General features: G+C 41.3%; 2 protein-coding genes across 2 annotated transcripts in view; both read right to left on the bottom strand.

Annotated features, from left to right (window-relative positions):
- Positions 1-3568: 3568 nt before the first annotated feature.
- On the bottom strand, positions 3569-14981 carry LOC308095233 (uncharacterized protein). The gene is made up of 12 exons (XM_080442213.1): positions 14847-14981; positions 12321-12443; positions 11950-12172; positions 10414-10890; positions 9710-9784; positions 9061-9212; positions 7868-8002; positions 7015-7072; positions 6014-6070; positions 5808-5915; positions 5658-5720; positions 3569-5088 (listed from the first exon to the last, which is right to left on the bottom strand). Exons 1-12 carry the CDS (start codon positions 14976-14978, stop codon positions 4109-4111), a joined length of 2583 nt encoding a protein of 860 aa, XP_080298339.1. The 5' UTR covers positions 14979-14981; the 3' UTR covers positions 3569-4108.
- Positions 14981-15006, bottom strand: part of LOC308094887 (uncharacterized protein) — a gene marked incomplete at both ends in the record, with an annotated part of 37580 nt that continues 37554 nt past the window's right edge. Inside the window, one exon of the mRNA XM_080441710.1 lies at positions 14981-14986. Coding sequence (XP_080297836.1) covers positions 14981-14986 — 6 coding nt within the window. The remainder of the gene's footprint in view (positions 14987-15006) is intronic.

The raw sequence follows: 15006 nt of genomic DNA, 5'->3' as shown, positions 1-15006 counted from the left end.
TATTTTCAAAAGATTGTTATACTGTACATTTAAAAACTTGTGAAATGGGACATTCTGCATAATGAATACTTTCTACTTTTGGTACTTTAAGTACATTTTGATGCCAGTACTTTTGTACTCAAGTACATTTTGAATTCCGGACGTTTACTTGTAACAAGTAAGTATTTCTAAATTGCAGCAGTGAGGCTTTTACAGCAAACAAATTGATCCCAGCCTAGAAGGCTTCTAATCCCATATCCCGATGTGACATTCATTCCACTGCCATTGGCTAGATCAGGGGTCTTCAACATAAAATCTTTTGAAAATAGCAGATCTACAAGCTCACAATGCGTTGCATCGCGACGTATTGTGAGCTTGTAGATCGGCTATTTTCAAATGGCCAAAATGTATATCGGGCTGAAGTGGGTAATATATGTTTGTAATAATAATCAAAATCTACAAAAAACTAAAGTTTTCAAATAATTGTAGTGGAGTAAAAGTACAATATTTGCCTCTGCCTCTGTATGTAGTGGAGTAGAAGAAAAAGTATTGAAAATTGGAAATACTACAGTATACTCAAGTAAAAATACCTCAAAATTGTACTTAAGTACAGTACTTAAGTAAATGTACATAGTTACTTTCCACCACTGGGTGTAGAGGGGGAAAAAGAGCAGACTAAGTAAAAAGTGAAGGGTCAAATTTACTATTGACGGTTTAAAGAGTGCCTTTATCAACATATCTTCTTGTTTTCTCAATAGTTGATGTGTTTCACATTTAATTTGCCACTTGAATGGGTTACCCATAATTTTAACACAGCAGAGGGGAGACGGCAGACAGACAAGTAGTCGCATTTCAGTGACATCACTGTCTTTACGAGCGCCGACTGTAAATAGGGGAATTCTCATCCCAATCCCTCCTACTGCCTTTGTTCATGTCTATATTTTGAACATCTCATAGGCTTATATTAATTTTCTACCTACCGCGGAGCTCCGACGGTACATGAAAAATTAGGTACATGAAAAATAGGAGAGTAGCTTACTGTACTAGGACGTAGGATAGAAAGATTTATAATAGTACAGTAGGATGTTATTAATCAGTAAATATTTTAAGCTTCATACATGATATTATTGATCAGTATAAACTCACCTACGCAGGTAGAAGTCTCTATGGTTGAGGAGATACGAGAGACGTGACAAAACCAGGGAGGAGCTGTTTTATAGTTCTGATGATTCTGACCACATTCAGCCTGCATAGACAACACACGAACACGCACGCACACACACACACACACACACACACACACACACACACACACACACACACACACACACACACACACACACACACACACACACACACACACACACACACACACACACACACACACACACACACACACACACACACACACACCAACCAACCAGGTTGGGTCATGTGACGAAGAGAGGAGGACTGTATACAGTGTGTTCATCATAGAACATGTTCAAACAGACAAGATAAGAAGATATCTGTAATCTTGGCCTGGTTTCTACCATAAAGGAGAGGAATGTACGTGGTTGGCAGATTGTGACTATGAACTCAACTCACATAACCTTGCAGAGTCTTAAAACACCCAGAGGCAGAAGCTGTGTGAACAACAATGCAATAGAGAGGAATCTGTTAACCCGATTAATGAATTAATTCATGCTGAAATATAATGTGATGAAAGTAACGTTAGGTGACCACTTTGTAGAAGTGGGTCGATCAAGGCATTAAATTCCAGGGCCAACTGTTTGTCCCAGTCCAGGCCTGGGTACAGTCATGAATAACAATTATATAATAAAAATTGCAGGTAGAACTCATCAGACCAATACTCAAAAGACCAATTAAAAGTAATTTTTCATAGTCATTAGTCATTTTCGGATAGTGCAAAATATATAACAAAACACATGCCTTTATTGGTCCAACTGTGTCCTGACATTCATTATGCGTCCTATAGAGCATCGCAGTTCCCGCCCCTTCCGGGTTCCACCGCAAAATACTCAATGCATTTTTCCCATTGACTTTTCCAAAAATATTTATATCTATTAATTTAAGCCTCGAATCAAGCCATCATGACATGACATGAATCATGACCATAAAACGTTTGATTCTGTGATTTTTTTTTGTTGAAAACGGCAAAACAAAGGGTATTTATTAAATATAGTATATCATATAATTAAATATAAAATAAAAATAAATCACAGAAAAAAAACGTTTTATGGTCATGATTCATGTCATGTCATGATGGCTTGATTCGAGGCTTAAATTAATAGATATAAATATTTTTGCAAATGTCAATGGGAAAAATGCATTGAGTTTTTCCTTCCGGCACCAGGAAAAACCAGGAAGTGGGCGGGAACTGCGATGCTCTATAGGAAAATCACACATTTTCGTGAAAGCCTGGTGACGCGAGGTTAAAACATGCAATAGAAAGGGCGAGAGAGAGCGTGCACATATTTTACTGTCCGTGATACAATAAGCCACTGAAAGGTGAAACCTGTGTCAAAATGACGAGAGAATAGGCCTCCTACTAGCCCTGTTCATACCTCTACTGGTTAGTTCTAGTAGAATGGCAGTTCCAACGTTCTAAAAGACAAGTGTAGGGGAAATGAATGATGATAATAAAAAAAACATCGGGCCACATCGGTGAAATAATGGCCGATGTTGTGGTTTGGCTCTACTCATAAGAGCCACTGCACGTAAAGTGTGTGTGTGTGTGTGTGTGTGTGTGTGTGTGTGTGTGTGTGTGTGTGTGTGTGTTACACAAAGTGTGTGTGCGTGGGAGGGAAGGACAGAGAGGGAAGACAAGAGGGCGGGGGGCAGAGTGCTCTGGCCACGTTCATGTGTTTAGACAGATATCTCATGTTGTGTTTATAGTGAACAAAAGATGGTTGCGTCCCCACTGCCACTCAAGCGCGCACTTGCCCTGTAGGGCAGGCTGAAAGCTAACTCCACCTGCCCGCAAGTTGTATTTACCTGCCCCGGGCAGTCGGGCAGGCGTTAGTGTCAATCCCTGCCCTGGGGGTCCCGGACCCCCTGTTGAAGACCAATGATGTAGACATTTATGAAAAACAGAGGAATACAGAGGGTGAGAGTATAGCCTTTGTTTTATTCATAAAAAATAAAGACATGAACCGTGTCAACAAACCTGTATTATCTATTGTATAGGATGTGAAACCAAATTAATAAACTGCTTTGATCACTGCTGCTCTCTTTCATCAATCTATTGTCTCAGACCGCTGACAATGAAATTCCTCTCCATAAACAGTCTAGAGTAAAGCATTGCCCATTCATCAATCCACATATCCACTTAGAATATAAAGCAGATTCATGTTTTGTCAGCTCAAAATCATTCCTTTGATTTCTGCACGGCTAGCAGAGGCTTTTGGTTCCCATCTCCCAGACAGTGTAGTTTACATCCTATAGCCAGAGGAGATGTTGGGCTGTAGTATCCAATAACTACTGTAAATAGGTTCACATTCTTACATCACTAATTCTGACAAAATGGGTAGATCCACTTAATCTACCCTCGTCTCAAGCACCTTGCAGAGCCTCCTCTCCTCTCTTTCAGCTCCTTGAGAAGCAAGTTACAACATGGGACGCAATGGATTTCAGAGTCACGGCTGGAGGCTGGAGGAGGCAAGGAGACACTGAGGCAGACATTATGCAAGGCTTTAGAGCAGGGGTTTTCAACTGATTTTGACCCAGGGACCACCATCCTGACTAAGAGCAACCTGGAGTCCATCATAGACCCACCCCACACAATAGTGGTGGGGGGTTCATGCACCACAGGGAGCTGGAGAAAATAGCTATAATAAAACAGTGATTTTGTTTGAATATGATGGAATATGATTAGGATTACTGGATTGTGGTAAACTCACATTTCATATCACACACACCATACATTTTTTTTTTAATGCATGGCCAGGGACCACCTGCAATACCTTGGTCCGCGGACCACCGGTTGAAACCCCCTGCTTTAGAGAGGTTAGCTTCAGAGGAATTTGAACGAAAAGTACCAGTGTGAGAAAAGAGGACAGTGCACTACAAACTACAGCAGGGCATATGATTAAACCGTGTCTGTTAAGGGAAAATGTTACCCGGAACATTACTGCGGCTGCTGTTGTCTTTGCATTTCAAGCCAGGCTTCTGCAGGTGGATTGGTGGTGTAGGTGGTATAGGGGCCTCCAGGAATCACATCCTGTCCTGCTCCCTGCTGAGGGGGAGTCTGGACTGGGTTCAATCCTCCAGTAGAGCCAACACTGTAGTTTACATACTGTGAGAACACAGGGTGCTGCTCTGGAGCTCGGTGAATACCTGCAGGTCCAGTTCCGTACGGATACCCATGTGTGAAGTAAGGGTTCTGGGTCCCAGTTCCGGATGGATACCCATGTGTGAAATACGGGTTCTGGGTGAGTTGACTGTAAGGATAAACGGGCGTCCCATAGTAGCCTGCTGCTGGCAGGGAGACACTGGGGTTTAACATGGCTACGGTGGGCTGGTTGATGCTGTAATCAGAACCAGGAAACTGCTGGCTAGCGGGGGTTGAGCTGACCATGGTGATGGAACCGACCCCGATATTAAAAGGAGAGGCCGTGGTGTTATAGATACAGGCCTGCGATGCTAGAGCAGGGTTTGTATTAACGGCGCTGGGTTCACCCACACTGAAGTTCTGATTACAGTCCGGCTGTGGGCTGGAGGCAACAGGAAGGTCTTCCCCCGCAGCAGCAGGGTGGGCTGCTCTGTAGTAGCTTTCCGGAGGCTGGTCATAATCGATGACGTCGGCGGCTTGGCTTTCCGACGTGAACTGCCGGTCGGCGTAGCTCGTGACGATGTTGTCGACAGGCTTCGGGGCCATTTGCGTCCTGGGCTCAGTGAACCAAGGCTCAGAAGATGCAGCCGAGACTGGACTTAATGGAGGAGATTCAAGGTTGAAGTTGGAGGACGCTAATATTTTAAGTGAGTTCAAGACCAGCTCCAATTTTCTCCCATCGGGAGACTTTGAAATTCTTCTCCGTTTGCTGCCCGTCTCTCCATCTTCATTTGAGGACACGTCATCCAAACCATGTTTCACTGCCTTTCTCATTTCTGGGGGGGGGGGGGGGGGAACAGACACATATGTTAACACATTGATTGCCAAGAACGAGTTAACTCGTTTTTACTCGTTTTTAAAATCCATCACTTGATTGCCAAGATCGAGTTAACTCGTTTTTAAGAAGAAAAAAAAATTCAAAACCCAAAGACCAAGGAGATATGATTAGTCGAAGATCTAGACTCCTATCCACTTCCTTGTTAACTTAAACCTTTAAAATTTTGTATTACAGCTCCTGAGTACTTTTTTTTTTTCAATGAAAGATCTCTGGCAATAAAATGCAAAAAATCTGAAATAACTCTGGCAATCAATATGTTCAGATACATACAGTACCAGACTGTCACACACCAGGAGACACAAGCACGTCAAACATTACTTCCATACAGATACGACTGCAGAGGATATTTAAATTGTCTGTAACACATTTCTGCCACTTAATAAAAACCCCTCTGGGAGTCGGGGAGTCAATTCCATTAAAAGTAACCTCTGCTTTTCTATGATAGTAAAACATCAGGGTTATCAGGAAAACAAAACAAGTTGTGTTCCAGTAGGCGTCAGTATCTACCAGTATGTCCAGAGAAACAGCTGTGGGTGTGGTCTTCCTGTTTCACCTCCTGTTTAATGGTGACTGGAAACAACAGAGAGACAATTAGACATGGTTTTATATTCAACATTCTACAGTATGTGTCAGGGGAGTAATGTTGACCTCACACACCTGTTATGGTGGAGTTGTGAGTGTTCATGGTTGCCACACGCTCTGGGTGTGGTCTGTCTGACATGTGCTCTGCGACCGGCTCAGTCTTCACTATGTTGTCCGTCTCTTCTGAATTGGGAACAAGGATGGTTAAAGATTATGAACGTCAACAGTGGTCTCTAGCTGGGACATATCTGTATGTGTGTGTGATGGTTGGTTCAGTATACCGTTATCTGTGCTCTTGTCTGCCTCTGGTGGCCTGCATGACTCCAGTATGTGGATGCCTACAGACAACAATCAGACCACTACAGTTACAACACCACACATTCACAGAGCTGTGGATGGACATTGTCATTTTTACTGACACCTATATGGTACGATATGGTCCACCTGCAATGACCTTTTGCAACCTTTATTTTCACGTTTCCTAGTAAAACAGTGGCTGGTTATGTCTCAGCCAATCACAGTCTCAGCCAATCACAGTCTCAGCCAATCACAGTCTCAGCCGATCGTCCCATAAACCTCGGGCTATGGGATCTCTTCAACTACACAGGCTTGTGTCTGCACTCGTCTCACGCTCAGCAAGGCAGAGACAGAGAGGCAGTGCCAAAGCACATTTATGTTACTGCATTGCCCATTTCTCACCTCAATAGTTTTAAGATGCATGTTTTAATGTACTGTTTTAAGTTTAAAATGAGAACGTTTGTAAGGTACCTTCCGGCCGTCATCTTGAATTAGATGCTGAACAGAGGAGAAGCACTTTAAGCGCATTAACAGGAATCACACCCTGTACTGCTCCCTGCTGAGGGGGAGTCTGGACCAATCTTTATGGATTGCGAGTAAATATCCCCTTTTTTGTTTCGAACTTTTAAGAAAAATATGTATACATTTCAAAAGATTTAAAAAAGTTTAAACAAAAAAAGAAAAATCGCCACTTCAATCAATCAATTAAAAAAAATCAATTAAAAACAATTCCAGCATTTTTCTAAAGTATTTAATAAAGCTTGCAAAGCTGCTTGTAGATCTGCTATTTTCACTAGTTTGGGTCCCGGGCAAATGTAAATCCTTTTATTTTAGGAGGTTTTGGGAACCACTGGTATGGGAATCACATGATTCATGATTATTCATAAGGTCTTGCTGATGTAATCGAACATTCCATTTTTTGACAGGAAGTAATAATTGGATTCTTAGGGACTAGGGGAAAAACATAGTTTAAGAACTACTGTACCTTCATTGAATGAAGCCACACGAACACGATGATACGAGTCCTTGTCAAGCAGTATAACCTTGACAAGAGAAAATAGGTAAAACATAAACAACATTAAAGTTGAGACAGACAATACAAGTTTAAAAATGTATCAGGCTGTCACTCATAAGGAGAAAAGTCACATATTTTGTTCTCTCTAATCTACACAATGTTATTAAGATGCCCGGAGTTGTCCTGACAGGTCAGTGTATGGACAACAATTAACTCACAACCACAAGTAGCCCCTGCCCTGCATAATGTGTAGCTTAATAACGAGACCTCCACTTGAATTAGTAAATAGTCAATTCAGCAGAAAATACGGAGGTAAAACCTCTGCCTCACTTCTTCTGATTTCAGGGACGTTCAAAATTTGAGTTGGTATTTTTGCCCTTTGAACCTGTAGGTGGGCACTAGGGACATCTGGGCACCACTTGTCTATTTTGTCAAAAATGTTGGAAAATGTAATATTTGGAAAATGTTTTTAAGTATTTCTACAATTATATTTCCACAATTTGCTACAAAACCAGTATATCCAGTCATTTTGGGGCATAAACAAGAAGTTGAAGGTTAAAATTAAGTCTGATAATGATGTACCGTGCATGTTCACATCACGTATACTTTACATTACTTAAGACCATTTTTCAAATATACATTTATTTTAACATTTCGAACAAAATAGGCAATTTTACATCAAGATGCCCAGATGTCCCTAGTGCCCACCTATCCTGTATCCGTGTAGTTCCATTACAGTTTCACCACCACCTGTAGCACAACGGTGAACCCACAGCAGAGGTTAACTTTATGGAAAAGTAACAAACAGTATCAAACTAGTTACCTCAGCATCCATTTGGTAAAGCTGTTCCTGCTCAGCAATTCTGTTGACCATAACCTCAAAGTCATCCATCTTGTCTTTCTCACTCAAGTCCTCCAGATTCCAGATTCCAGCCATCATCTTGGGGTATTTCTCCCACTAACACAAACATACAGGAGACGTTTTCAAACTGTCACTCATACACAAACATAACAGCAGACATGTCAGACTGTAGCTCAACACTGCCACTGCATTATTTGAATAATACAAATATATTCCAATATGCTTATCGGCTTATTGGTTAATTTAATAAATACATTTTAAGATTTTGTTTTACTCAAACTAAACTGAGGACCTCTTGTTTTTCTGACAATGTTATGTAAATACATGTAACCAACCACTTGGTGAGTTAGCATGACTTGAATTAGATGAATTAGACATGACCAAGACAAGAGACTTGAATCAGAGACAAAGTTGCAAAGCATTATAAAAGGTTTAAACAGGGCTCTTGAACATTTTGTCGAAACATATTTCAGGGAAATCCATTGAGACCAGGGTCTCTTTTTCAATGGCGCCCTTTGTACAAAAGGAACATTCACAACAATGGTTATACAGACATGACAAAGACAACAAGGTACACATAAATATAATCCAATAAAAAGGTTTAAAATATATACATTAACCCTTTAAGACCGGGAACATCATTTTTAGATTTCGTTGGGCTATTAAAAAATAGCAGATATACAAGCTCATAGCGTGGCACCGAGTGCCGCACTATGAGCTTGTAGAGCTGCTATTTTTGAAAAATCATGAAAAGTTGTGCAAATATTAGATTTTTTTTCTTTTTTTTTGGCGGACATTTGTAAATCTAATCTTTGCTTCAGGGGGTTCCTGGAACTAAATATTTTACAAATGTTTGTTTAAAAAAATATGTAATCCAAGATTTTGCCACGAATTTTCACGATTTTTCAAAAATAGCAGATCTACAAGCTCATAGTGCGGCACTCTGTGCCGCACTATGAGCTTATATATCTGCTATTTTTGAATAGCCAAAGACATCTAAAAATGACACACAGATGGATTCCCGGTCTTAATGGGTTAAAACCAAATATTACACCAAGCAGGTGCATAGGCCTTCTTCTAATATAAGGTCAGCTAAAAATGAGTTACTATAGTAAAAATGGTCATATTTGAGAAGTACCGGAGAGGACACTGACCATGTACTTGTGCTGGTGATCGAGGCTGATGATGTGTCCAATAATGTTTTGCAGCTGGAAAGTCTTTAGACAGCTACAACACAAATAAAAAGGAGCCAGTCGCTCATTCTTAGATATGTCTCCACACTGACACTCCAGCACTGAGCCCAGACCTGAAAAAAAATCACACACACACACACACACACACACACACACACACAGGTTGAGGTAAGAAGTCGATTCAGGTGACTAAAGACTCTTTCCCCAAGTCCACTGAAAGACGTTAATCCACTGGTAAGGTTTCATGTTGGCATAATAATGTTTACACGCAAAGATCATCAACAATTTACCAAGTACATTTCTCATTCTATTAACGACTTCCACTTTCAGTTGAGGCTCAACATGGGACATTATGATTTATGATGACTTGAGTGAAGACTTGAATGAAGGCCTGAATTGACTTGTGGGCGTGTGACTAAATGGAGTAAAAAAAACCTGCGTTGAACATTTGAAGCCCAATAGTCAGGTGTTAGGCCTCGACTTTGGCTCATTGACTTGGGACTTACTTAAGACTGATGATGTAAAACCTACTAGATACTCGATTCTAAAATACTTACACCGCAAAGCATTTTTCATTTGTGCACAAAAGGTCAAACAAACAAACACTCACCTACGACTCGCTTTCTCTCAGCTTCTGACAGCTTCACATTGAGGAAGAGGGACACACGGCTGGCAATCATTTCCCCTGTGTGTGTGAGTGAGTGACAGACAAGTCAACCGATAGACCAGTGTTGATTTCGTCGACTAAAACTATGACGAAAATTGTTCGTCGACTACCTTTTTTCATTAACAAAAACTTAGCTACGACGACTAAAACTAAGACTAAATATATTGACAATTTCGTCAACAAATAAAAACTAGACTAAAATGTTAGCGAGGGACTAGTGGAGAAGAGACCCAGTAGAACTAAAAGACAAGTCATTTTATGTTTGGTTGCGCTCGGGTGTTGCGCTCTGAAAATAGCAGATCTACAAGCTCACAACACGTCGCGTTGCAACGCGTTGTGAGCTTGTAGATCGGCTATTTTCAGCATGCAACCAAGTGTAAAATCAGCCATTACGACGCCATCAAGGCACCGCCAAAATACATTTTAGTCGACTAAATCAACTGTACATTTAGTCGACTATAATCTTAGATATTTAGTCGAGTAAAACTAGACAAAACCTAAAACATTTCAGATGACTAAAATATGACTAAAACTAAATCAAAATGTGTTGTCAAAATCAACACTGCGATAGACACAAACCTACACAGAAAGTGAACCATAAATTAAACATAAATAAATGCAGTGATTCAATCCACACACACACATACCTGCCGAGTTGCTTTGACACACCGGTGGCTCTGGGTCCAAGAACGTCTGTCTGTCTGAACACGCCAGTGGCTTCTGTGTTTCCTCTAGTTTGATGCCTCTTCTGTCCCTCGGTTCTTCTGGGTTCTGTGGTTGAATACCACCGGGGTCTTGAGGTGCCGACTGGTACCAAGGTGCTGAGGAGGAGTACTGAGGAGCCCAGGGTTGTGTGTCACAATCCCGGGGAGCCTGCTGCCACGTACCAGGGATCTGAGGAGCCCATGGCTGGGCCATAGGGTCATGGGGAGCCCATGGCCGGGTCATGAGGTCATGGGGAGCCCTTGACTGGGTCATAGGGTCATGGGGAGCCCATGGCTGGGTTCTTCTGGGGTCCTCATAACTCTCTGGCTGAACATCACAGCTCTGTGGGCTTTCTGGCTGGGTGTCAGGGGGTAAGATGTGCATCGGTGAGGATTGTGAGCCTTGATTTATTCCATTACCTACAGTATGGATAGAGGGAAGGTTGGTGGATGAGTGCAAATAAACGATGGTCAGAAACAGATGGAGATGAGTCACTGACAACAAGTGAATGGATATGAATAAGGCATCATGTCTTCTTCATTAGCGTCGCATACATTGACATATTTGTTAAAGACCTGGTGCCACAATCCATGCCTTTTTTCCTCCTCATATATATCACTATACAATAATGTTTGAGATCACCTGAAGTGCTTAAAATGGCTGGCTTACAGTTGTAAATTCAAAAACATAAAAATACATAGTAATAGTCCACTTCAAATGACATTTCAGTACATCTTGTGATAGAAAATGTTCATTCTGTTTAAAACTCATAATCTTTTACAAGGATGCTACCCATCTAACACAGGGGTACTGTAGGCAAAGTAAGGCATAAGTATGAGAAAGAGGATTCATTTAAATAAAATGTATGTTTTTAATGTAGTCAATTAAATTAAGTCCCCTCACATCTGTGTGCAAATTAAAATCCTGCACATAATTCTACATTCATTCAAACTCTGAACTCTGACTGGGGAGGGAGTCTGGGAGATAGGTGTTATTCTGTTGATCATTAGGATGTCCTGATGTGAAATAAAATATTTCAAAAGAAGAAACAAATCAGGTTGTTATGAATATGGGAATCAAAAATCTGTTAGAAATATTTTATTTTGATGTGGTGTCATCATAATAAAATGTAATATTGATACGGCACACTGACTATCAAGAAAATAAAAACATGGCACTTCATGTCAAAAAGGTTGCCGACCCCTGATTCTAACCTGTTTGTGCAACATACCATGTTAAGATGACCACAGGTCACGTTCATACTGTCCTTCAGAAAAATCTCTATAGCGTTTTGATTTTTATTCATAAAAAAGGTGGACAGTGTGAACTAAGTTTGTGTTTTCAACCAAGTAAGTATAGTGCCTGTATTTGTATAAAAGATTACAACGAGGTAAATGTTTTGAAGAATGTTGCATATTATACTGACATGCCCAAAACAGATACGCCAGGGTTAAAATGGTTGAAAAAGTAATACTGACCCTCTGTAGGTTTGGAGATGGAGACAGTTTGGGATGTATCTTCAGTTAGGCAGCTCTTGGACAGTGCAGTTAATTCAGCCACAGTCTTGGATATGAGAATCATTTTGAGGTCTTCGTTCATTTTAAGAGAAACATCCGTCGTTTTGCTTGTGACTCGTGCTTTCAAAGGGGATTTGGCAGTAGCTTTCGGGGACTGGCTTGTGGATGACCTCATCACCGGCACCTTTAAAATGGCAAACAATATTATGTTAGTCACTGCTTATTTAACATCTTTCAAATGGTTTGCACACAGTTAGAACATGATATTATTGTATTCCCCTCCATTTCAAATACTGCAAAGTGGTAAAACATTTAAGGTAAAAAAAAATGACCTTCAATCTTCCCCATCCCTCATCTCTCTCCACCTGTTGGGCCAGGTCTCTCAGCTCTCTAGGACGCTCATTAGGTTCCACACTGCTTGGCCAATCACGGACCATACGAGGACGCACCTTTTTCTGCAAAAACACAAACAAGTAGAGAGTGAGTCACTGTTCAGTTTGAATCAGTAACCATGTACGAGAGTCTCTCTCTTGTTATTCATTCAAACACACCTCCGACATTACAGAGTCTCAGGCTGAATGAGCAACTTTCCTCCAGTGAGTTCCCCCTTTATGCCTAGGGGTCACCAGGTGTCACATAAAAGATGGACTCCCTCCTCCCCAGTCCCCAAACAAACAGTCAGTCCACACAGGTTTAAAGTCGCCCAAATCAAGCATTTAGTTTATATTCAAGATAAAATCAGTGTAAAAATCATGTATCACTTTATTTCACCATGTCACTTTTTGCACTTTTGTAAGTAAAAGACAATTTTTGCATTCAAAGAGCCTCAATGTTAATTTTTTTCAGTGTGTGAGCGTTTTTGTTGTTTATGGACTTTCATGCTGGCCTCTATCTCGCACCAGTCTTCAGCCCTGGTAAGTCTTGAGTTTAGAGCGGCAAACTTCGCTACCTCTTTTACCTAACATAAAGGAAACAAAAAAACAAATATCTTACCTAATAAAAACTAACAGTAAAACAGAACTAATAACAAAGAGATCACCCACCCCTACACCCCCAAGGCATTAGATTATCCAGAACTTTAACCCGTGGAAGAACTAACACAAGAGGACAGAGTGCTAGAGGAAGACATCTGATCAACTGAAGGTAGGAAGCTTTATACTCCAGTCCATGAAGACAGGAGCCAATCACCTGCGAGGTTCAACCTACTAGTTAGTTACCAGTCACACTCAGACACCATTCACACCAGCTGGTAGTCAATCAGTCACTCACCACCACTCATTCACATACACACCAATGAGGGGAGAGGACAGGCATGGGGCAAAACAGTACCAGCAAATACACGTATGACCCTAGGCCCTAGGGTCATACCCCGGGCCGCCAGTTGCCCATGTATGCCCTAGGCCTAGGGCATACACGGGCAACTGGCGGCCCGGGGGCCACATGCGGCCCCCACCTTCACTTAATGAGGCCCGCTGGTTAATATTGATATATTATTGATTTCAGCTGTTACAATTCTAAACATGACCCGCTTTAATTACTTCAGTCTAGTAGCTTAATGACTAGTATTAAAATTCTATTGTCTTTTTTATGTCCAATGTATTTGTATTTAAGTTCATAAAGTAACAAATAAGTATAACAAAATGCCTTTGAAATTAATAAAAAAAATCACTTTTCAGGATTCCAATTCAAAAATAGCAAAAAAGTATCCAGGATTCCAATAACAAAATAGCATAAATAGCAGATCTACAAGCTCAAAACGCGTCGTACTGCGACGCGTTTTGAACTTGTAAATCGGCTATTTTTGCAACTTTTGTGTGACATAGAATGACGAAGTAGGGCAGTAATTAAGAAAAAAGTTAAAATACGGAGATACGAGGTTTCTGTGCAATGTGGCCCTCTGGAGTGAGTGTGGAAATATAGTGGCCCCCTCCATCATCAAAGTTGTCCACCCATGACCTAGGGTCATAACAATGCATACAATGTAGGACACAGTACAGTTAAGTAACAACACAGATCGATTCTTGTCTGTCATTAATGTGCAGTTCTAGGTCGGGCCAAGGGTTTTACTGCTCAATAGCTTTGTGCTCTTTTTGCCATAGTTACTGGCGAATCCTCAAGCATGTCCCATTTCTCTAATACGTAAACTGCACTTTATCTAACCCTAAATGACCATACTGTCTAAAAACATCATTATCTGCTCACAGCATGTGCGTGCAAAGTTTTTCGGCAACCGGACGCTACAGTACGTTCATTTTGTTCAAAACAGGCCACTACTGCAAACTTTAGAAGCCAATCTTAGCCAATCAGGATGGAATATGAAAAATCTGACAGATCCGTCTTGATCACATGACTAATGTAAATGGTAAATGGTGCATTTATATACTGTAGAGCGCCTTTATCCAAAGCGCTTTACAATGTGTATTACATTCACACACCGATGGCGGAGGAAACCATGCAAGGCACCAACCTGCTCATCGGGAGAAATTAGGGGTTCAGTGTCTTGCTGAAGGACACTTCGACACTAACTAATCGAATTGGAAACCTTCCGGTTCCCAAGCGGCAGCTCTACCTCCTGAGCCACTGCCGCCCCTATGTGTACAGTACCAATTTGCGTGATGTTTCGACAAAATCTGCAAGAGCAATAGCCAAAAATGTGTTTTGCAAAAATCGGCCTCCTGGTACAACAGGGTCATGTGAGAAATTTGGTATGCGTGCACAGTTTCATGCTAATCTGTCCAACGGTGCCGGAGATTAGCTGCTCACAGACAGACGGACGGAGGGATGGACGGACAGACGGACACACACACACAAAATTACAAAGAGTTTCCTTGCCACCACCACAGGCTCCACATACTCACTATGTAGTTGTAGCGGTGTTTGGCAGATATGATGTGAGACATGTGTTGGGAACGGATGATGTCTCTGGAACAGCAGTGACACCGGAAATAGTTGCGGGCGTTGTTCTCCATCGGCCACATGTCTGTCATCATGCTCAGCCCTGGACCACAGTGTCACAGA

The sequence above is a fragment of the Gymnoscopelus braueri genome (assembly GCF_963280865.1).
Source record: "Gymnoscopelus braueri genome assembly, chromosome: 11".
Classification (NCBI taxonomy): Eukaryota; Metazoa; Chordata; class Actinopteri; order Myctophiformes; family Myctophidae; genus Gymnoscopelus; species Gymnoscopelus braueri.
The sequence above is the reverse complement of the archived record's forward strand: the minus strand, read 5'-3'. Positions and strand labels throughout refer to the sequence as shown.